Genomic DNA, 26,016 nt, shown 5'->3' with positions numbered 1-26,016 from the left:
TATGCATATAAGAGCTGGGGTGCAGACCAGAGTTGTGGGGGGTGAAAGGATTCACCAGAGACAGAGTGGGGAGCAGAACTGGCAGATTGACTGAAATACACTGCAGAGGGGAGCAGCGGAAGAGACAGGAAAGGTCTGCTGCACCATGTGGATCAGCTTCCTGACTGGGGATTGAACTGTGCCACAGTTCCTGCGGATAGATTCATAGTGCTGACACTTAACCCCCTGCGCCGCCAGGGAGGCCCCACTTCCAATTACTTTTTAAAGAAATGAAACTCAGTTCCGCTCCTTCAGACTCAATAACTTAGATGGTATTAAGTTTTCTGACAAGTACAAATCCTCACCTAGTAAAATAGTAAGTTACCACAGCTCCTGCCACAGTCATCTGCTGACATGCTAGAATAAATTCACTGATCCAAATCAGGCCCACCACATGGTACCACCACATGTACTGCAGAGGTCCAGAAACTTTGAACTCCACAAAGCCTTTGTCATTCTGAACAGCGCTGCCTAGGAAAATACCAAGAAAGGAGAAAAGAAGCACATAAAGTATAAATCAAAAAGTACAGCTATTAGTCTAAATTCCAGCAATAGGGCCCTATCCCCAAACAACAAAATTGATGACTGCAGTGCTATTTCATTAAGGGACAAAAATAATTAACACTTGGAAAGTTGTGAAGTCAAACATTGTACAATTAAGCTTTCTGATTTTCCCAAAGGCATCATCCAAAGTTTTTCAATGTTGTTCTATTTTAATACAGTTCTTATCACATTATCAGTTATTTAATTTAGGGTTGAATTTCGAAACACTTTAATTTTATTTTTCAGATACTATCTGTTCAAAAATTATAGACCTAAATTATTAGGTCTAAATTATTAGTATAAAATTTAGCATATTTAACTGAATTGTTCTTATCAAAGTAAGCATGTGTTGAATGATCAGAAGTTACATATAAGCTTTCTAAACTTACACTACTCATAATTCATTTCATTTCAGTGTAACCTTTGATATTAAGTATAGCTACAAGAATATCTGAGAGTCTAAATATGAACTGTTTCCCCACTAGGAGTTCTACTAAGGTTCATGACATTACCAAACTAAAAAATCCCAAGAAAGAAAGTTGATGTTTGGTGATTACTTGGGGTTTGAGGCAACTCCAGAGTAGTACTGCATTCTCGTCCATCTCAGGGTACATAAATGTTCAAAGCAGTAGAGGAGCTTATCTCAAATCTACAACCATCTCAAAAGAAGGATGCAATTTCTGGCCTTGCCAGGTCTAGACCTACAATGCTAGGATGACCTAAAAATTGCAACAGGGAATGTGTTATGAGGGCTATTGGGCCTCAGGTGAATAAATGTCTGAAGAAATTACATCTCACTGATATTTTAAAATATTTTAATACAAACCAGACTTATCACTATGAGAAAAAAGTAATATGTCTTCTTACCAGTAGTGCCAAGAAAAAGTAGTGTCATGATCCAGTACACCCAAAATAGAACAAGAGCAAAGAAAGTCCAAAAGGGTTGGAAGACTAGCAGTGGCAAGTGAATGAAGACTTTGCCAGCCACGTGGAACAAGGCAATGGTGAGAGCAACACGTTTGCGCATAACCAACATTATCAGGAACAAGATAACCTGTATGAAGAGAATGGAGGGTAAAGGTTCCAGTTATTGTTTTTAGTTGGGAGGATAAGGGTAGAATTTTTAACATAAACATTCATTCCAATATGTGGAAATATCATTCTCTGAATCCCAATAACACTTTATCAGTCTGCATCTCTCTTGTAGCACTTAGCATTTTCAATTGTATATTGAGAATGTTCTTAAAGCTAAGCATGAAAGGACTTCTTAAATTATTAGGAAATCCTGGAATTCTTCTACCTTCTCTTTTCTCACTTAATACAAATCAAAATGTGCTGTCAAACAGAATGAGACACTTATTTGAATAGACGTACGTCATTCTGAAAATGGGGAGAACCACATGACATGATCAACAAAAGCAGGGAGATTCCCTACACCAAGTTTCTTTTTTTTTATATATATATATTATATACATGTATTTTAAAGATTTATTTTTTATGCATACAAGAGCTGGGGTGTAGGCCAGAGGTGCGGGGGTGAAAAGATTCACCAGAGACAGAGTAGGGAACAGAACTGGTAGATCTACTGAAATACATGGTGAGGGGATCAGCGGGCGAGACAGGAGAGGTCTGCTGTGCCATGTGGGTCAGCGCCCTGGCTGGGTATCAAACTCATGCTTCAGTGGCTGCAGATGGCTTCATAGTGCTGACACTTAACCCCTTGTACCACCAGGGAAGCCCCTCTTTCTGTGTGTGTTTTTTTTTTAATGAGTTAACACTGGTTTACAACACCGCAAATGTTCAGAGGACCATACCCACCACCACAGCACCACAGTCCTCCACCTTAGTTCACTGGGCCCCTCTTCATAGCAGGGAAGTATTAATACCTTCATGCCCTTACTGCACCAAGAACTCCTAAGAGCAGGGTCCATATCAGATTCACTCTTTGTCCCCTGCTATTCTGACAGAGCATGACAAATTGTACTTACAAGATGATTCATAAAAGTTTATGAAATAATAACAAATAACTTTGGGATCAATGATTTTATAGTGCTTTTATTTTTTTTGTTTCTAATGCTTAATTAAATGGTTGGGGTTTCTCTTACAAGAGACTTGAGATTTTTTTCTCCTTTTTTTCAATAGGAAGAGGAGATGAACCATGGGAGGGAATACAGATTATTTAACCACATATTAAGTTGTAATTTTACAAATTGTGGGTAAGCAGTGAAATTCACTATGTATTTTAAATAATGTGAAAAGAAAACTTAAAAGGAAAAAAATAACTTGTGAACCGGTAGACAGAATGTTATGAGTTGACCTATATGTTAACATACTTTTCTATAGTAAAAAGAGCTGTCTTCAAAAAATGATTACATTGTCTATGACAGTAAGAAATACATTCTTACTAGCTAACCATATTGTGAACATTCTAAGTGAAAATGCTCTCTTAAATAGCACACAGTACAATACACAAAGATGCATCCAATAGCATTCATCAATTAGGGAAGCCTTCTGAAGATTTTCAAGTGTGTCATACACTGTAGACAGAGATTTTTACCTAATGAAGATCAGGGTGAGGAATGCAATAATTATAGCTGAGTTTCTGCTCCATTAATGATCTCCTGTAAATAAAAACATAAGCCTAAAAGACACAGCTAATCTTATACTCACAGTGAACACTGTAGCTGCAATGGCATAGATGAGGAGGGCCCGAAGATTGTCTTCAGCTATCTGAAGCTGTTCAGGGAGAACTGTTTCTTTGGGAGACCTTCTTTGCTTTGCATACAGCCACCACAGTACACCTGTGCCACCTGGAGACAAAAAATAATTGTTTTTTACAACAAGTAGTACAAAAAAGTGTATAACATAAAGCCTCAATTTTCTGAACCTTCCTATATATCATCATGATATATCACAGGAACACTTCATCTGGCCAGTAGGCACTAGGCACATGGCTCTGACTTTTTGCCAGCATAAGGGGAGCTCTAATTACCCCACTACCATCTTTCATTTCATCTTTCATCTTTCACTTACATTACACACTTACAAATCTTTCAATCTACCACACAGACCTCCTTCAACTCTATCTATTAATGACTCTGAAGCTGAGAGTCAGCAAAAACAGATATCCTTGAGAATGGGTCACAGACAGTACCTCAGTGTCTGTTTAAATGAAGGAGCCTGGTCAAGATCACAGACATTAGCTATGACACCGAGGAAGACAAAGGTCTGCATTGTACTCAGTGCCTAGCAATGACACGGCTGTGCAGTTGATGAAATATCTGCAATTCCTACCAAACGCAGGAGCAAAGACAGGAAGTCGTGGAGAGCTTGACAGTGTGGGTGTTAAGGATGGGAGTTTATTTTAATCCTCATCACTGATTTAGAGATTCTAAGAACTAAAGAGGGAGGCACACCTGCTTCTTTATGAGAGCTGCATCAGACACCTTCATTCAAATTAAACATTTTGAGGACTTACACTATCTACTGTTCAAGGTGCTGGAGAAAGAGCAGTGAACAAAACAAAATCCCATTCTCCCCCTTCATGAATCTTATACTGTAATGTGGAAACAAAAGAATAAGGAAACAAGTAAAAACATAGTAAATTAAGTCTAAGAAAAAAGTCACCCAGTAAGAGGACTAGAAAATTCTGGGGCTGGGAAAGCATGTGATTTTATGTAAGATGGGTAAGCAAGTCCTCATCGGTGAGAAAATATTTGAAAAACAGAGTCAAAGGGAGAAAGCAATCTATGAAACTATTCAGGGGAAGCAGTAAAAGCATGTTCTAAGATGCTGAGTGGGGCCATGTCTGGCAGGAGAGGAGGGAGAAGGACATCACTGTGGCTACAGCAATAAGCAAGGAGAAAACTGGTAAGAGATGTGGGGAGAGAGATAGCTGGGGATCAGATCACACATGAGCCTTGCAGGTGATGGTAAGGAAAAGGAAGATTTAGAGCAGAAGTCTATGTATATGTTGGACAAGATAAATGCCAGGAGAAAAGAAACTGGTCTAAGATCTAACTAAACTAACCTGAACTGTATCTGCCTCAAATAAAGAGTGAATGGAGTCAAGGGGAAATACTATATCTTACCTATTGGCAATACTTCTATTGAAAAATAAGTAAACATATCAAAACAACCATAAGTCTATGAAACATATCTCAGGGAAAGAGAAAGACCCATTTTAAACTTGAAGGTACAAGAAAATTGTTTAGAAACTTTTTAATACTCTCAAAAATGAAATAAAATAAACTCTCTATAAACATGAATAAAACATTGTAGTTCAAGGCAAAAAGAATAAGATAATGACACACATTAAGGAGGACACTGCTTACAATGACCCTGTGAATAACATTTATTAAACATTTAAATTTGTGCCAGGAACTGTGCAATAGATGTGACCAAAGTTAATTACCATGATACTATTAAGTGGGTATTATTAGATCCACTTTACAAATGATAATTGAAATTTAGGAATGTTAAGTAGTATGCAAATGTCACATACCTAGTAAGGGATAGAGTTGGGGTTTATTATAAAACCTATCCATCTGTTATAAACTAAATGTCTCTGGTTCCCCAAAACTCACATTGAAATTAATGCCTAGTGTAACAGTAACTGGAGGTGAAAGAAATAAAACCTTCCTCTTATATATTTTTATTGTAATTGTGTTATAATGTAGTGTACATGAATGTATTTTATTCAAGGAAGTATTAAAACCATAAGTAGGTATCACATTTGTAATTGGGAGGGGGAAATAACACCTTTTAAAGATAATAATATAGAAATAAAGACTGTTTCATTACAAACAATTTTAAAAAATACAGAAAACAGAATGTCAATACAAGGAAGAGAGCAATAAAATTAAAAAATTAAAACACACACACACACGTGCACACACACAAACAATTATCCTGCCAGGAACAAACACTTTTCCACACTTCAAAAAGAACTTCAACAGCGAAGTCTGGCTGATTTAGACCTTTTAAAAAATGTAAGATAAAAGGAAAGGGTCCTTTCATTTGAAAAGCAGAGGACACTGGAAGAATCAATTGAAAATTAAAGAGTAAGAAACAGTATAAAGCTTCAATTCCTTTCTTTTCTCTTGGGCTCTTCCCCCAAAACTGATAATGACAGAACAACGTTAACCCCTTTTTATAAAACATCTCCACTTGTTTTTATTCCAAATGTCAATGACCTTGCCATACTATTAGATTTAGTTCACCTCTCAGTGAACTATCAATACAATCCACTTCTCAGTCTTTTTACAATTTATAAATTAATTCACAAGCCTTATAAGAGGAAAATTATTTAAAATAAAGTGGTTCTGAAATGATGGAGTTAAAAGCAAACGTTAAACTCTTAATTCTAATTAATAAAAACCAAAGAAATAAGCCGCTTACCAAGTGAACCGAGTATGACAAGAAATGTTAAGATCCATACAAGTACTCTTGATATATACCTGATTATCACCATCAAAATCATGGACAGAACTGTAGGGAAGATAGAGAACATGCAGAATATTATTTGAAAACACTAGAAAATATAAAGAGAAACTGTTTCAATTGTTTTTATTCCTAGGGAAACAATTTTTTTTTGCGATTAAAAAGGACATGACCACAATTTAGCTAAAGAATGGGCTGCTTTTGCACTTAAACTTTGGAACTTGTGTCACTTGAACAGAAAATCACTTAAAACCCAAAACCCCTAACTATAGGTTTATAAACGGCAGAAAAGAATACATGCAATGCGTATGGTGACTCTAAAACAGCACATAACTGTTGTGGATTCACCACGGGGAGACATCAGAACTCACATGCAGACATACATGCCAACACACAAAGTGTGGAGAATGACATGCAATGTTGGTGACAAGAAAAATTACCACACATAGACAGAGATCAGTTACATAGGTGCTACACTTCTTTGAGGAATCTCTGGATTTCAGGACCAACAACAGTCAACATGCCAGATGGCATTTTATCTTTCCTCATTGTTTCTCTTGTAAAATGCTACAGTTTGGTCCTATGGAATAATATCCTGAAGACTATGAAGGCCAAAATTCCTCCAACTTCTTTTCTTTTTTTATTTACGAAAGGATACTTCAATTTATTTATTTATTTATTTATTCATTTATTCATTTGTTTATTTATTTATTTTTAGTTGAGGTAATACTCAGATACCCCCATCAGATATTACCACCATAGCACACCCATAGCTACCAACTTCGATTAACTGGGGAGTTTAGGAGTCCTGACAGAGAAGCTCTTTAAAAAGGAACAAAATTTAGCTTGAAAAATTTATTCAACTCCTCTACCCCCCCCACACTAAAGTCCAAAGTGCTAAACTTTTGAGTGAGTTATGATTTAACCCTTTCATGGGAAAATTCATTTCTGAAATCATGATTTTTTTCTCCTTTAATGATTTCAAGGCTCATTTCACAAACTAATGAACAAAGATCTTACACCTCGAAAGAGAACCATTCTAATAGAAAATAGAATTCCAACGGCTTAATAACATCACTATTTGTAAGGGTGTGTGTGTGTGTGTGTGTGTTAATTACAGATAATTCCCTTTGGTTAAAGTATTAACTATTTCAGAAATCAGATAATACAAAGCTACATTAATAGTCAAGTTTTTTTGGACCATCTGCAAAGCCAAATAAAAGGTTCGGATCTATGACTAGGTAACATTATTAAGGTACTCACTTTTGCAATAAATGTACAGGAACCAAAAACAGATGGGAGCGTTTCAAATATCACAGAAATAGCTTTTCATATGGACAGCATTATCTCAATTGAGTCAAGTACTACCTAAGCAAAAAGAAAATACTCTCTAATGACAAGACGGAAATACAGCTAGTATCTTCTCAATGACTATAACTGCTGTTAAAGGCATAAATACTAAATTTACTATGTAATGAACAGTTATTTGGTTCCTACTACACTTAACTATTTCTAACAAAAAAGATCTATAAATTCTGAAATGGCTACAGAGTTTCTAAAATAATGTAGGGCATATACCTCTTGAAAATAACATTTTTATTTGATTATTTTATCTATTTATTGACCAGATAATGGCTAAGAAGTGGATATGTCATAAATTTTCCAACAATTTAGTAATATTATGAACTGTACCAATGAAAAAAAATACACATTGCAAAACTAATCTCTCAGTCTGTTCTTCGATGGAAATATATGAGAATATGTCTCATATCTCTTTTATAAGCAAGTATGTTTCTTAGAGTCATAACTAAAAACAAAGGGATGTTGATTCATTAAAAGAAATCTCCTGCTATCATATTAAAGGATATTATGGACTTAGTAAACAAAGTTTGGGAAAACACCGGTTATCTCCAATGAGAGAAAAAAGATGGGAAATGAGTTTCAGATATATATATAGATACACACATATATTTATATCAACATATATGCAATATTCATAACTATATATAATCTGAAACAATTATTTTGACTAAGGGAAATTTACATTTTACAAGTATCTCTGGTAGTTTTCATATTTCAACTAAAAGACAGAACAGTCTTCTACTGCAGTACTACGCAATAGCTAATAATGAGAAAAACAATTACCTAGTGACAACAAGCAAAGTCCCAATATAATTTCTTTGCTGGTCATTACTCCACTAATCAGCCTGTGTAAGACACTATTGTCACTGACAAAGGTGATCAGGGCCTCTGCAAACTTGGCATAGCAGGAAATGTTCACAGGAGCACAGCGATGGAAGAATGGAATAGGTGCACTGGTGACACAAGAAAAAAAAAATCAGAAAAAAAATTACTCCTACTTAATATAAATGCCACATCAAACACACAAATGAAAGGTGAATATGACTGCAATACACTCCACCCTCCACACATCATATGGAGCTAAGAGCTGTGAGCTTAATGCTATGAAGATGACTGTCATGGGTAGTGATGCAAATCTTACCACAAGCTTTATCAAAGAGGGTGGAGTGCATATTCCAACAGAAGACATTACCCTCCCCTTCTGAAAAGAAACACACACACATATACACACACATACACACATACAAAACTACCGAAAGCAAACCAAACACTTAAAACTCCTCAGCCTACACATCTATTAATCAAGGGGCAAATGACAAAGCTTACAAACATACTTTATTGAACTGAAAATAAATTTTTACCATAAGCTACTTAAAAATAAAAAACACGCATGCTTTTGTTTGAAATGTGCCACCATTAATAAAACTCAGAACAGCATACAAAATTTGAGATTAAAAAGGGTGTTTAGGGCACACGCTCAATAAGTCTCATATAAATTAGTCATGCCAAGACATCAACTTACAGCATAATATGCAGCTATTTGAAACAATAGCTATGAATACTAACATATGTAAACATTTATGATGTAATAGTACAGGGGAAAAAATTTTTAATCTAATGTGATGACTGTATCTCCATATAAAAGACATATACATAAGAATGTGAACAGAAAATATCAACAAGTGAAAAATCTAACTTGTTACATCAGTATATTCAGGGCTAATTTCTTTTGTTTTTATGTTGTTATGATGAGATTGTGTCCAAAACAGAGGTAATTGGTTACACTGGGCTTACACACATTGACTGCAGTTTTAACTCATGAAGGAACATTGCTGTGTGTGAACTGTGACATAAATCTGGTTTGTTATAAAACATGGTTCTATTCAGCCTCTCAGAGGATTGTGCATGTCTAATCAATAAGAGATTTTAAACAAAGAACTATGAACATACCCTCAAGTAATTATTTGTTTGTATTCTAAGAGCATCATGTGTGTCCCTGCACAAGTGCACAATTATGTGAGCATTCAGTTAAAATTTAGTCATTGCAAACATGAATCCCACATTTTCAGAATTATTTATAGGACTATCAGCCTCAGCTCAAATACATTTTTTGACTGGAATGTTATAAACGTGTTCTCATTCTTTGTTAGCACTGTATTTTGGTAAAATTAGTGGTTGAACACCTTGGAATCTTTGTTCCCTTCCTCAAAGCACATTATTTCTTTTCAAATAAGAATACAAGTAAACTATGCATTGATTTTTTTTTAAATGCTGGTAAATGAACACCATTGTGAGTAAGAATAAGTAATAACTTCCATACTGTTAAGCTTCATTGGAACAATATAAAAACATAATTGTAAAGATCTTTATCTTAGTCTTTATCTTAGCTTTATCTTAGACATGCTTCAGTAAAATGGATCAAGAAATGATGATGTGACAATGTGACACAAACATTCATTTAAAAAAAAACTGCCACTGTGACTAGTGGGTACATTTGTGTATACTTCCAAAATGAGGTTAGTAAAAGTTAATGCTAAAGATATATTTTGTCATAAGACTGCTGGAAGTCAGAGCCTTCTGAGTAATGTTTAAATTTCAGGTACAAAAGTCATGGTTTTTTGACCAAAAGTTGTCCTTCACTAATGATATAAAAATATTAAATTATAGATTTTTTTTTTTTTTTTGGGTGGGACCCTCGCTGGCGGCCGGGGAACGAACCAGCGCTGCAGAGGCTGCTGGCAGCCTCGCAGCCCAGCGCTCAACAGCTGCGCCACCAGGGGAGGCCCAAATTATAGTATTCTTTTAAGTAAAATGGACTTTGTTTAAAAATATCATAGGAAAGAATCAAAGAGGAATAACTATAAGTTCCTAAGTTAATGGAGGCTGATTTGGGACAGAAACCTTTAAACTGACAACTTGGTTGTGGACCTACAACTACTTTTTTCCTGATAATATTCTCTGTGCCAGATTAGTGTTTCTGTCTAAGGACTTCTAACCATATTTTAAACTAAACCCCAATTTTCTATTCTTCAAAACTAAAGTCTTTTCTGTTCCATGATAATCTATATCTTCATGTGTTTTATCTATTACCCTATCATCTCTGATGTAGCCTCTATTTAACTCACTTTTCTCCACTCTAGAATATAAAATACATCCACTGCAAGAAACCTGATGTCTTTTACTTGTTTTTAATATCCACCCATTTCCTTGGCCCTGCTTATTTCCTTTTTCCCATCAGATAAGTGTAAGTGAACTTTATTATCAGTTTAATAGTGACTTTCCCTCCATCTCCAATATCCTAACAGGATGTAGAGGTATTTTTACACTCAAAGAGAAATACACATCATTCCCAAAAGACAGTGGAGTCTGTGATAAAGGAAAGAAAAAGTGACTTGGGTTCAAAAGCCCTGGGTGATTTTCCTAATATTACACAGCAATGTTATCACTCTCCTCCTCCACCCTCTGTTTCTCCATCTGTTAGCTAACAGGGTAGGAGTTGTGTCCTTTGAATATCTATTTCAGATACTAGCATAACAATAATAGTAAGCCCATCCATAAGTCAGTGATTCCAAATTAATAGAAGTAATATGCACAGCATCGTCAGTGTTTTTCAGACTTAGAATGAGGATAGATTATTTAAAAGGGAAGAATTAATATTCTTAAAATTTTAATTCTTCATTTATTTATGAGGAAATGTCAAGTAATCTCTTAATTATCATTTCAAGTCATTTTTATACTTTATATGAACATTGGCCAATTGAAAAGAGTACTTTTACAATATCTTTCAAAGAACTGTGAAAAAATAACTACATTCCCTTATTTTAAAAATCACTCTATGACAGTTAAAAGAAACCTGACAGTTCTAAATCTGAAAGTATAAAATTAGCACAAGCTGACTGACTACGCTGTTTAGCTGATGATCAAAATGGTCAAAATCTGCTCTTCATGGTAAAGAATAACAGAAATAGAAGGCAAATAAAAGAGAAGATAACATTTGGACACAGCAAAATAAAGTTAAATACTTATCATCAAAGTAAAAAGCACTAAATTCTCATGTGTCACTCTTTTTCTTAACAAATACTTGACCAGTCATGAGTTTTTAATACTTGAATTGCTTTCTTATTAAAAAAATCTATGTACTCATGGCACTGAAATGGTTTGCCTAACATTTCACCACTTAAATGCCATGTATATAATTTAAAATGAGATGAGTTAGCTGATTTCATATACTTCTCAGAAAATACTTCTGAGAAACTAGCTTATGAGATCATTTTTACTTTAATGTCTAACCTAAATGACACACTCTCTTCTTCATAATTAAGAGAACACAAAGAATTCTATTTATAGTAAATTTTCCTACCTTTTGAAGCCCACAGAATATTGAATCTTTAAGAAGTCAATGGAGTCCCATTAGGAACTGATGTTGTTTCACATTATTGAGACATTAGTCAACAAGAGCAAAATGAATCTAAAATGAGTCTTTTAAAGATTTTTTTTTAAATTACCTACTCATTGGAAAATTGTATCTAACCATGGCAAACATACAGTCCATCTTCAGGCTATCACAGTTAACGAGCACCCTCAAAGTGTGATGACAAACAGGCCTATTATCTCTTGTACATATGACTCATAAGAGGAGTTAGGAGACTGCATCTCACACAATTATATTAAAACTTCAGGTTATAAATAAGTAATTACACATGATTCTAACTAACAGTTTTATTTAAGAATGAATAACAATAAAGGGTTCTGTAGACTCTTGCACAAAAGGTAAGGAATAAGTCAAAATTAAATAGCACTTTGCAGTGGTTTTTATACATTTCCTTTCCTTTCTCCTTTCATTTCTGTACTCCTTTAATAAAATTAATTGTGGTATAGGGTTTATAAGATCTTGGATTCAAAGGCTGATTTTCAGCAATTAGTTTTGTGGCCTTGGGTAACCTATTTAACCTTTCTTAACTTCTATTTTCTTATCTATAAATTAGGAGTAACATCCTTATAGATATTGTAAGGGTGAAATGAGGTAATACATTTAAAAAGCTTAATATAGTGGCTGGCACAGAGAAAATTATTTATAAATGTTAATTTACCTTGAATCCTTTGTTTTAAAAATGTGAATACATATTTTTCTTGGCTTTTAGTTTCTCATGTCCACATCATGTTATTAACCCCCTTACACTAGTATTTTTTCTGGCATCCAGAGGTACAAAATAAGTATTTTGGGAATAAACTGAATTTACGTAATCTGTTTCTAGTATTGCTATTTTCTCTAGATATACCTAAATGTTAGCACTATAAGTGTATAGGCTAGCTAGTCTTCCCTACTACTCAGCTTACCATTTCTGCAAGAGCTACTAATTTAGGGCCTCCCTGGTGGCTCAAGGGGTTAAGATGCAACCTATGAAGCTGTTTGCGGCCTCTGCAGTACAAGTTCGATCCCCTGGCCACCAGGGAGCTACCTACATGGCACAGCAGACCTCTCCTGACTTGCCCACTGCTCCCCTCAGCAGTGTACTTTGGTCAATCGTCCTGTTCTGTTCCCCACTCTGACTCTGGCGAATCCTTTCAACCCCCCTCCCCCAACACCTCTGGCCTGCACCCAGCTCTTGTATGCATTAATAAATAAATCTTTAAAAAGAAAAGAGTTACTAATTTATGTAAACTACAGCATTTCTAGGCAATGGCTCTTAAAATTCAAAAACTCTTAGGAACCGTTACCATTTGGCAATTAATTAAATGACACAAGTGTTTAAAAAAGGTTTTTCTAAAGCAGACTGCCTTCCTCTGGAGAAGATGCCTGGGTACCTAGGAAGACTGGGGACTATGGAGGAGGTTCTAGAAGTTAAGAGAAATAATACTTTCTAAGCCAAGTGCCAGACATAATGATAGGATGTTTAATGCATATTCTTTAATTCTTACAATACCATGAGAGAAATATTAATATTCCCATTACATATGAAGAAACTTGGGGTTAAGAAATTTGCTCAAACTGACAGAAAGTGGTGTCAGAGAATTCACCTCTAGGCTTATCCAGACTCAAAATTCAGCTCTTCCTGCCCTGCCAGATTGCTCCTAGGAGGAGAGCAAGAGATATGTAAAAACACTGAAGGCCATTTGCTGGCATCACAGGTTTGTCATGTGATGTTCTTTTGGTGCATATCAAAATGAAGAAAGTCAACAAACATACTGTTCCTACTTTTAAGAAGACAGAAACTAGATTTTATTCATCTTTGGAAATTTAGTGTCTAATAATATGTGTAGAATGGAGCAGGGCTCGAATTTTTTATTAAAACAAAATTATTGTTTTCTGAGTCTTTCACTTTGCTTGCAAAATACTAAAATGACTCATATTTATAAGGTCCCAGTTTGCCTTCCTTCTTTCAGCTGTTTCTTCTCTTTCACTTTCCAATAGGTTTAATTCAGACAAAAGTGGTAAGATACTTAGATCGTAAGGACTGAAATAAGAAAAAAAAGAAGATCTTTACAGAACAAACACAGTATACAGTCAGGTTTTTATGAGGTATACGTTCATTATTGCATCATGGATTATTAAGACTTTAACAGATGATCTTGTTAGATGTCAAATGTTTCCTCCAGTCTTTAAAACCCATGACCCTGAAAGTAAGCTTCGTCTTCCAGTGAATGTCCCTAGGATGCCATTTGTGAGGGTGTGTGTGTATGTGTGTGTGAGGGTGTATGTGTAAGCAGTAAACACTGGATCACCCACCATAACCAGGACCAGGTAGTTCTCAGCAGGGTGAAATCAGAGATGAAAGGCAGAGGAAGGGGTGTGGTATGAACAGCCCCATCCCTGCCCCATCCATGTTATACAGAAGCAGAGCATCCTCATCCTCACACCAGGGTTTTCTGCTTATCCTCATAGTATGTTTATGTCTTATAATAGTGATTCTATACTCATAGTATGCATTTAAAATAAGTTGAGTAAATAAGAGTAGAGCACTCCTGGTTTTTACATTGATAAAATTTTCTTCAATGACTTTCAAAGGACCTCCTTTTCTTTACTATCACAGCCTCCCTAATAGTCTCAATTTTCATGACTAGAGTCTCCTACCTAAGCCCAAAATTTATAAGTTCCTCTTATCTTTTAAAGTAGTCCTTTAATTTATATGTCCATAGGCTTTTAATTTCAATTTCAATACCTACTTGACATAACTAAAGAGCAGCATCAATTTAAGTGATATGTCCTTTATTACTTTCAACAGGAAGTTCAAATGCAAATAAATAAAGCACAAATTACAATCATAAGCAATTCAAAGGAAAACAGATGTACAATGAGTCTCAAAATTTTATCCAATAGCTTGGTGTTATATACTGAGATATAATAAATGTGGTTTTAATTCTATATTCTTCTCACACATGGTTAGTGATATATCTAATTCTGAAGATATGTTCTATAATGTTTGAAAATTTGTTTCCTTTTTTATGAAATCTATCAATAATTTTAAATATTGTAAAAATCCTTTCAAAAAAAGAACATTTCTCGTTTCATCTATGCACCCATTATTCACACTGGGCACATAAAATATTTGTTGAATGAGAGCTTGGAGAAGATACGGCAAACAGTCTATTATAGCCTCAAACAAATTATAAAGAATGATCACTGGCATTTTTTTAACTTTATAAGTCAAAAAACAATCCCACTAAATATTACTAGGATCCACTTCAAAGAATCTTTGGAGACCATGAGACATGGCTTCTAAATTCATTGTACATTTTATAATGATTCAGCAGTTTTGTCTTCCTAAAAATTATGGCACTGAAGAAAAAATAAGCCCCCAAAGAAATCTAAAATGCTTGAGAATGAGAAAAGGTGTGTGCCTATGTGTATCGTTTTAAAAAATAAATGAATGCACAGTGTCATTTTTACTACTAGCCTTTACATTTTTATGTAAAAGTATTCAGGGTGCAGAGCATCATCAAGTGATGTTTTTCAGAATAACATGTAGTTTAAAATCTACCTACAAAAACAAAATTCACAAGTTAACAAAATAAAATTTACCTTGCGGGAACTGGTAGTTTGGGGCAAAGAACAGAGGCTTTTGAAGATGAAGTATATTCAGAAGGCTTTAGGTTGTAGCTACATAGTGCTGAGCCTGTTGAAAGAAAAGTTTTATGTCAGCTACCACAACAGAGTCCACAGAAATTCACTTGCTATTCACTTTTACTTTATATGTTAATATTAACACATAAAACTTTCAAACATTGGGTCTTCCTGTGGCCTAGGGGTTAAGTCTCAGCTCTATCATCGCTAAGGCCTGAATTCTATCCCCAGCCAGGGAGCTAACCCACACAGTGCAGCAGACCTCTCCTGTGCCCATTGCTCCCCGTAGCAGTGTATTTCAGTAAATCTGCCTGTTCTGCTCCCCACTCTGTTTCCAGTGAATCCTCTCACCCCTGCACTTCTGGCCTACATCCCAGTTTTTCTACACAAAAAATAAAAGAGAGTATGTTTAAAAAAATAAAAACAGGGTCTCCCCGATGGCACAGTGGGTTGAGTGCAGAGCTATGAAGCTGTCTGCAGCCTCTGCAGCACAGGTTCGATTCCCAGTCGTCCAGGGAGCTACCCACATGGTGCGGCAGACCTCTCCTGTCTAGCTTGCTGCTCCCCTCAGCAGTGTTTTCGGTCTGTCTGCCTGTTCTGCTCCCTGCTCTGTCTCTGGTGAATTCTCTCACCCTCCCACGCCTCTGGCCTGTACCTCAGTTCTTATATAAATAAATAAAAATCTTTAAATAAAAACTAAAAACAAAAACAACTTTCATATGTTATAGAATGCTAAGAATCTGATTTGATCTATAATATCAGTCCTCAATCTGATTATTCTCTAGGAGGTTATGTGCAAATTTTAATTATAATAAAGATAATAACAACAAGGACTATAACTAACTCTACTGAGTACTTGCTATGTGGCAGTTCTTTTACGTATTCAGGTATTTTTTTCCTTAAAAAGGCTCTTTAAATTGTTTTTTTTTTTTTTTGAGGCATGTATTTTTATTTATTTGTTTGTTTGTTTGTTTGTTTATACATGCACTGGGTACAGTCAGAAGCACTGGAGGGTGAGAGAATTCACCAGAGCCAGAGCGGGGAACAGAGCAGACAGAAGGACTGAAGTACACTGCTGAGGGGAGCAGCGGGCGGCAGGAGAGGTCTGCGCGCCATGTGGGACCCTCCTCCGGTGGCCGGGGAGCAGCCGGGGATAGAACCGGCGCCGCAGAGGCCGCGGGCAGCTTCGCAACCCAGTGCTCAACCACTGCGCCACCGGGGAGGCCCAGGCTCTTTAAATTGTAACTGACCAAACTATATCCAGGAATGCCTCCAAACAACTGACTCAAAGAAACATGATAAAATTACCCTACTGAAGAAACCAAGAGTGCTTTCTAGCCCCAGTGGTTTTGAGGGTTAGGCCAAAAACAATACATTCCCAACACTGGTTCTGTCCCCCATTAAAGTTTCTCATCCCAAGAGGAGTTTTGGAGTATGTGAGGGACTTGGCACACTGGGTACAAATTAGAAAGTCACTGCTAGATGAGCAGCTGCTGCTGCTGCTGCTTTTCCTTCTTCCTTTTCTCATTCTCTTTCTCTCTCTATATATGTATATATATACAGACACACATGCCATAACTCTCTAAGGCAAGCATTATTTAACCCACTTACAGAAGAGGAAATAGAGGCTATGAGATAAGGTAAATGACTGGACAGATGATACAGCTGCTAAGAGTTAGAATTAAACCCTAGATCTTTTGTTTGATAACAAGCCCATGCTCAACTACATGTTCTGTCTCCCTTTCCTATGCTTTCTATTACTAAACATTTTCAGTAACTGCATTCATAGAATACTTTTTTTTAAATTTAAAAACAAGAAAAATTAATTGTAAATAAATGAACAAGTTAATAATAGGACTCCCAATTTTCAGATAGCTTGAAACAGCTTAAATTCAACCCTAGATTAGTTATGTACACAACCATTTATCTAAGGAATATATAAAATCCACAGTCCATCAAATCCTTGATAACTCTTATTTTATTGACCTAATTTTGTAATGTAGCAACTAGAATACTATAAAGTTTGTTGCAGAAATGTTTACTGAGAAGATCTAGGCACTAGTTCCAATTTTGCACAGGACTGCCTATATTATGTCATGTAAACTATTTTTATATATTATTAATTGATATTCCTCCCCGATTACTAATTTATTTGTAACAATTGCTAAATACTAGAGAATAATTTTGCATTTGCAGTAAAGTAATAATGGACTTTAATACTGTATCACTATGGAAAAAGTTGAAGGTAAAATGTGAAGTGAAAATGGCAGATTTTAATATTAAATTAATAGAAAGATGTGAGAAGAAGCTAGAGGGGAATATAGGGAAAAAAGTTGTTGGGACAGTAATTTTATTTCATTTATAGCTTGTGTAACTAATCAAAAGTATTTTCAGAAAGCCACAAAAACTTAACATTTTAGTCAGTAATGCTGCCCTCAGATCAGCAACCAACTTGCTAAGTGCTTAAATATATGGACCATAATAGCATATTTACAAAAATACAGGTAATATCTACTGTATATAAAGCATCAAGTAATTTAAAAAAGTAAAAAATTACTTTTTAAAGAGACACTTAAAGTTACATGGCACTGTTGTCCAAGTTTATTTTCTTAAGATAGACTCAATAGGAAACTAAACTTCTGAAGTGATTATTGATCACTTTTCCATTTTTTTAAAGTTAAACATGAGCATTAAATCTCTTACTCTTCTAAAATGATTGTCTTTTATGTTTGAAGATAATGCCACTAGATTCTATTTATAGCAATTTTAGAGAAAACATGACAGAATCCCAACTGTTTTACATGAATCCTAATATAGCTGGGAGTCTGACTATAGAATCACTCAGGAAAAAATAGCAACTGTGCCAATAACTACAGAACTTCCTCATCAAAATTGTCAACTTACTTCTTTCAGAGTCCAAGATGGAACTTATTTACACAATATAAGAGACCCTAACTAAAGCACTTTGAGTGAATGCTATCAAAACACCCAGCTTAATCTGAATTCAGTGAACATAATCTCCATCCCCACCCTTTCTTCACTTAAAAAAGGAGGTCAGCAGGTGCAACAGAGTTCACTTTTATAAATACTTTCCCAGGAAACTCAATGAAAGGATAATAGCCTTATCTCTGATGGTATTCTGGGACAGAGGCCAGTACTAAATAGATCCTGCACTAAATAGATTAAAGAAAAAGATCTTTAGAGAGTATTAGTAGTAACAATCATAAGAAAACATACTGTTCCCTGCTCAAAGGGTTGAAGGACAGAGAAACTTTAATGAAGAACATTAAAACAGTCAAATAATGGCAAACATTTTAAAATTGCCTTTCTTTTCTTATTTATTAGCTAATGGATTTTCAGTGACTATTTTTAAGGGAGTATTTTTTATAGTTCAAGTATAAACAACACTTAGTACAAGAGGTTTGATCATGAAGAGTAAGGCAAAGTTTTTCTTCTAATGCAAAAAGCAGGGAAAGACCATACCAGAGTAATAAAAAGTGTTTTGGAAAACCAAAACACACCAGAGGGAACTCAGGCAATGTTATTCAAATGCCATCAAAATAAGTGTTCTTAAGAACTAACTGGGGTATCTAAACAATTGTCTTGGCAAAAGGTTTTCACAGCCCCCAGAATGTTTACCACAATTTTTCAAATGCTTTATAATATTCAATTATTTATTCTTTAGCTCAATATTACTTACACCAACTCCCCTAAGAGGTATGTTTCTGTCACCACACTCCACACATTACAGATGAAAAAAATAATACTTCCAAAGCTTTATAAGCAATCACTGACAAATCTAGAAATAGATTCTTTATTCCTTAGTCACACTGTTTCTTCTGTGTCATTCCTAAGAATCACAATCAGACAAGTATTCAAGAAGTTCCTGGGCAAAAAACCCCACAAAACAACAACAACATATGTTCCAAATATTTCAAAAACAACATGTTGCAGATGGCTAGAAGACACGTGACAAAATGCACATCATCACTTGTCATCAGGGAAATGCAAAGCGAAATCACAGTGAGACAACACCTTACACCTGGGAGAATGGTCTATACCAGAAGACCAGAAATGAGTGTTAACAGCATGGAGGAAAAAGGAACCCTCATATACTGTTGGTGGGTATGTAGACTGGTACAGCTTCTGTGAATGGTATGGAAATCCCTAAAATAATTAAAAAAAAATTTACCATATGATCCAGCAATGCACTCCTAGGTATCTACACAAAGTATGCAAAAACACAATTTCAAAAAGATATATGCATTTCTATGTTTATTGCAGTTATTTATAATAGTCAAGACATGTGCCCAAGGACAGATAACTGGATAAAGAAGATGTGTGTGTACACACACATACACACACACACACACACACGGAATACTAAATTTAGCTAAGAAAAAAAAATTAAATCTTTCCATCTGTGACAACATGGCACTGGAAATAAGTCAGAAGGAAAAGACAAATCTAGCATGACTTCACTTTATATGTGTTATAGAAAGAAAGCAAAGTAACAGACAAAATGAAATCAACACAAACCCTTGGATTCTGACAGAAAAACTGAGGTTACCAGAGGAAAGGGAGAGGGAGGGGACCTAATAGATGTTGGTGAAGGGTTATCAGTAATTGGACAGTGGGTGTGGTGTGGAAACATACATATGAAGAGGTGTGAACTTGTACTCCTAAAAACATACAATGTTGTAAATCTTTACCTCACTGAAAAAAAAAGTCTTGGGGAAAAAATTCCCATCTCCCACTCTCCAAATCTGCTCTGTCTCCTTTTGTATATTTTCTATCAAAGTTAAATGACTCCATCATCCACAAAATCTCCAAGATAAAAATGCATTAACCATCCTTTATCTTTCTCATTATCTATCGCTTATTCCCATAATGTTTAAGACATTCAAAATACCAAGTCCTGATAATCAGATCTTCATATGGTATCTTAGACTTGGTATCTTATTGGGTACATTCAACTACTCTCCCAAAGGGTTTCACAACTCCATCCTGCACAAAACCATCAGAATGGTCTTTGTAAAATGGACATTAACCATATTATACCTATCTCTGTGTTCAAAATAAATTCCAAACTCCTTGGTTTCAACATCCCCCTAAAGCAGGCTCTACCTAAAACTCCAGTGTCATCTTCTAAAATAGAGTATTTACAGCTCCTGTTTAACAAGCTTCTAGACTTTTTCACATGCTGCTCCCTTTGCTTAGGCTATCTTTTTCTAAAAAGCCTCTGAATAAGCAATCAAGTTTGAGCAGCCATTCTACAAATTACTGAAGCTTTCCTTCCATCAAACCTTCTCTGACACTCCCAAAGTTGCTTTCTGTTAAATTCTATTATAAAAGCTAGCATATAAATTTGCAACTCTGGTTTACATATCATCTCTGATTTTAGCATGTGAGCTCTTTGGGAACTGGGACCTTATGCCTTTGAAAAATCTGTAACCCTTATCTACTGGCACAGAGATAGCTGTCAAAAGTCATTTGTTCAATAAAACAGACATCCTAATAGAGTAGGGAATGAAATACCTATTTTTTAATCTCTTACATTTTGGTGTTGCCTATTATGTGTAATGTCCATATGCTTTCAACCATTCACTACAAAGTATATTATCTAAAAGAGGATTTCTCAACCTTGGTATTATGACATGTTGGGCCTGGGAATTCTTGGTTGTAGTGGGCTGTCTTGTGCATTGCCAGATGGTTAGCAGTGTTCCTGGTCATCCACTAGATGCCAGTAGAATTCCCCTATTCCCTTCCCCTATTGTGACAAACAACACTATCTCCTGACATTACTGTAAGTCCTGGGGGTGGAGCGGCCTGGAAATACTGCCCTTAGTTGAGAGCCATTGGTCTAAAACATTAAATTATTTGAAACAAAGATACAAAATAGGAGTTGGCAAAATGGAGGTTAATTCTTCTTGCTTTAAAGTTTTGTTTGATTTACTACCATAGTGATATTTGTAGGAAACACTAAAATTAAGAGAAAAAAGTTTCCTGAAAAAACATGATTTAGAAAAATTATAATTAATAAAAAAGAAAATCAATGTAGAACATTTTTCATTATGAAAAACAAATTACCATGTAAAATCCAATGAATTTAACCTCTCTCTCTCTCTTCCTTTCGCGTAATCAGGAAAGTATTATGTATTTACATGTTGGAGGAATGCAGGACAATTTTCCAATTTCTAGTTACCAATGAGAAGTACGAACATATTTGCAATTCTCAAGAAGCACCAATTAATCAACTAGGAGGATAGTCTCTGTCAACCACTATTGATAAATACTAGGCACACAATTAATATTTGCTGAATTAATTAATTTTGACCATCTAAGTGCAATACTCCTATGTGTTCCAGAGGACAAAGAGAAGTTTGACTGTAGATTACACTGCAAGTTCCTTAAACATGGGACTGTACCTTATCTTCCTATCTCTGGTATATAATTAATGGGTCCTAAATAATCATTTGGTGAATGAAAGCACTGTAATAAACTGCATTATCACATGTAAGGATCCCCCCCCCCATTTTTAATAATTAATCTTCCCTGGATATTATCTAACTCAGTTGCTAGGGTTGATCATTTTATTTATAAATGATATCAAGTTCAATCTTTTGGCTCACTGTGCCAAAAAGAATGCATACTAACTCTATGGTTTTTTATATTGTTACTGATAGTAAGAAAGAGTGCAATAAACTAATCTCTTAGTGATACTAACTCAACAGTTAACACTTAGATAGTAATTATCAAAAGGTTTATTAGTATTAACAAATTTTATCTGATGGATCACACAATCTTTCATGATTTTCAATGGCAAAACAAATATAACTGAGAAGGCACCAAGCTACTTGGCTCTACTCAAAGTGTGAAAATGGTCCAAGTAGTAGGTCATAAAGCTCTCAGAATTTATACAAAATATACCTTGAAGAAGCTCTCTTAAATGAGCATGCTCTCCACATGCTATAAATGAGAAACAAGCAAAAGAAAGTACGCTTTCTCTCTGTTTACTACTGTGTAAGAGAAAACAAAATATACAGTATAAAACAGTTTGATAAGTTTAAACACAAATAAGGAATTCCATGTAGACTATTAGCACCAACTGAGAACATGCACCCAGAAACTATTTACTCACAGATCATTACCATTTCTAAGATGCTGTTTTGAATCTAGATTGCAAGTGGAAAGAATAAAACGACATGCAAAGCTTCTGGCACTGCACAGGTACCAATAAATGGCTGAAGGTACCATGAATGGTTGTTGAAAGAAAACACATGGCTTAAATCTCAGACTCAAATGTGCATGCTGAACATTGAAGGCAGTGGGATGAAGTAAAAGGTGGACTGTGGACAGAGGTGATGGTAGAGGCAGAATTAAAGAGGGGAGACAGGAAGGAGGGTCCCTTTTCCTTTACTACCTGTCATAGTCTAGTGGGGTTAAAACAAAAATCTCATATAAAGCTGAGGTCAGGTTCAGAGGGAAGGAGATTCTCCCCTACAATGTATATTATGTAAACATTATTTTCAAAAATGGTAATAAAGAAGCAACCTCTTCATCAGAAACTAGAAGGAAGGAAAGTTAGAATAAGAGGAAATTCTTGTTCTGCTGAAATAAGAACTCAGAGGGAGATCTCACCAGATGGTCTCAGTTTTCCCTCTAAGGCATCTGGCAAGAAAAGAGGGCTTATGTGAAGAAAAGAGATGAATAACCCCTTTGAGTGCATGTATATGAGACAAATGTATGAATTAGGATGAATTATTTAGACATCAATAAAAAGAAAATGATTTCACAGCCATTCTGATTAAATTAAAGCTAAACAATTTACCTGCTGGTGGCAACACACATTGGTATAGAATTAAGTAAACAAACAAAAAAAAAAGAATTAAGTAAAGGGGAAAGTGTGTTGAATGAGAAATTATTAAGGTGCAATAGAGATGAAGAGGAAAATTCTGTCCATCAGGCTTTCAAAACGACATTTATGGACAGCTACTGTGTGAAGGCTTGTGTTAGGGCTTTAATCGTCAGTGATGAATAGAACAGGATTCTGCCCCAGGACACTCACGTACTATGGCAGGAGGATGAAAAACACAGAACCAAAGGAGTTTAATGCTGAGACCTTATGGTTTTTGGCAACTTTAATTTTTTTTTAAAAGAATTGTTTCATTCTCTAGCATATAGATTTATGTGTGTTATAAACTGTGAACTATAATAATAAAATGTACATTTGTACACCTATGTACACCTATGTACAAATGTACCACATAATGCATGGCCTAGAACTTACACCTTTCTATTCATCTATATTCTCCTGCTTGTCCCTGAAAGTTCTATGTAAAGTCATAGCACTTCCACATAACCAATCTAATTCCCAACTATTTCTACCAAGCTCTCTAGTCAGACTAACTTGACAGAAATGGTCCTCAAACTTAAGTGTCCAATAATTCCTTTCTTTTCTAAAAGAAACAAAAAGCTGAAGAATATCTTATTAGCTTTAAAAGTTCACTTAAAACAAACATCACTTATAAGAGCCAAAAGCTTTCCCTAAAAATATGTGAAATAATTTGTAAAAGTAACAAAAGTTCATCTGAATGAATGAATAGCTAAGTGCTAAATGTACTTTCAAATGTTATCATGGAAACCCAAAATTCCTTGAAAAGGGCTTATATCATCTTTTCATTCTAATAAGAAAAATGCTATGTTATTATTTGCATTTTGAAATAAAGCTTTAAAATTATCATTTAAAAAGTTGCAACCTCAAGCAGGAGCTTTCTCTTCCATGAACTTTCTAACTGTGGGAAAATACCAATAACAACAAAACTATATCAACTTAACCATTTTTAAATGTACAGTAACATTTCACACTGTTGTACAACCATCCCTACCTCCATCTCCAGAATCTTCCATCTTATGAAGTTGAAACTCTACTCATAAAACAGTATTTCCGTTCCTCTCTCCATGCAGTCCCTGGCAACAACCATGCTATTTCCTGTCTGTATAAATTTGACTAAGAACCTTACAAAAGTAGAATCATACAGTATTTGTCCTTTTGTGACTGTTTTATTTCACTTAACATACTTTCTTCAAGGTTCTTTCAAATTGTTTATATTGTGCATGTGTCAGAATTTCCTTCCTTTTTTTTAAAAAAAAAAGATTTATTTATTTATGCAAGCACTGGGTACAGTCAGAAGTGCGGGAGGGTGAGAGAACTCACCAGAGCCAGAGCGGGGAGCAGAGCAGGCAGAAGGACCGAAGTACACTGCTGAGGGAAGCAGTGGGCGGCAGGAGAGGTCTGCGCGCCATGTGGGACCCTCCTCCAGTGGCCGGGGAGCAGCCGGGGATCGAACTGGCGCCACAGAGGCCATAGGCAGCTATGCAACCCAGCGCTCAACTGCTGCACCACTGGGGAGGCCCAATTTCCTTCCTTTTTTAAAAAAATTGTGGTAAAAATCATACTGCATTAAATTTATCATCTTAACTATTTTAAAACTTTACTTATTAAAAAACTAATAAAACTGTACATACATATGTACATAAAACATGTACATATGCTAATTATATGTACATTGTTGTACCACATATTTCTAGAATTTTTTTTCAGACTTTTTTTTTTAAAGATTTATTTATTTATATAAGAACTGGGGTACAGGCCAGATGCGCAGAAGGATGAGAGCATTCACCAGAGATAGCGGGGAACAGAACAGGCAGACTGACGAAATACACTGCTGAAGGGAGCAGTGGGCACGATAGGAGAGGTCTGCCGCGCCATGTGGGACCCTCGCCTGCCGGCCAGGATCAAACCTACACTGCAGAGGCTGCGGACAGCTTCACAGCGCGGTGCTCAACTGCCTGCACCACCATGGGAGGCTCGATTTCTAGAATATTTTCATCATGCAAACTGAATGTCTGCACCCACTGAACAGCAAACCTCCATTTAGCCCCTTCCCTTAGCAATCACATTTTTACCTTCCAAGAGTTGACTATTGTAGATATTTTACATAAGTGGAATCAAGCAGTTCTGTCTCTGCTTCTGGTTTATTTCACTTAAGCAAAATGTCCTTGAGGTTCATCTACTTTGTAGCAAATGCAGGATTTCCTTAGTTTTAAAGGTTTATATTCCATTGTATGCATATACCATACTTGTTTATCTATCATGCAGCAATGAACAATTAGATTGCTTCCAGCTTGGCTATTATATAATGCTGCAACGAACATGAGTGTGCAGTATCTCTTTGAAATTCTGTTATTCTTTTGGATATAGACCTAAAAGTGGGATTGCTGGATCATATGGTAACCTACTTCTAAAAAATACTTACTTCTGAGAGCGGTTTTAGGTTCACAGCAAAACTGAGAGAAAGGTACTGAGATTTCTCACATGTCCATCCGCCCCAAATAAGGAACCCTCCCCATTACCAACATTTGCTGCAACTGATAAACCTACTTGACACATCATAGTTATCTATGGACATTAGGGTTCACTCTGAGTATTATACATTTACGGGAATGGACAAGTACATAATGATATGTACCCACCATTATAGTATGATACAAAGTATTTCCACTGC

At 35.5% G+C, this 26,016-nt stretch overlaps 1 protein-coding gene across 1 annotated transcript in view; it reads right to left on the bottom strand.

The window, feature by feature from the left end:
• Window positions 1-26,016, bottom strand: part of SLC44A1 (solute carrier family 44 member 1) — a gene marked incomplete at both ends in the record, with an annotated part of 131,227 nt that overhangs the window by 21,015 nt on the left and 84,196 nt on the right. Inside the window, 6 exons of the mRNA XM_084239241.1 lie at window positions 345-510; window positions 1,450-1,636; window positions 3,253-3,392; window positions 5,983-6,072; window positions 8,170-8,339; window positions 15,407-15,500. Coding sequence (XP_084095367.1) covers window positions 345-510; window positions 1,450-1,636; window positions 3,253-3,392; window positions 5,983-6,072; window positions 8,170-8,339; window positions 15,407-15,500 — 847 coding nt within the window. The remainder of the gene's footprint in view (window positions 1-344; window positions 511-1,449; window positions 1,637-3,252; window positions 3,393-5,982; window positions 6,073-8,169; window positions 8,340-15,406; window positions 15,501-26,016) is intronic.

The sequence above is a fragment of the Talpa europaea genome, assembly GCF_964194135.1.
Source record: "Talpa europaea genome assembly, chromosome: 7".
Classification (NCBI taxonomy): Eukaryota; Metazoa; Chordata; class Mammalia; order Eulipotyphla; family Talpidae; genus Talpa; species Talpa europaea.
This window is presented reverse-complemented; position numbering and strand designations above follow the sequence as displayed.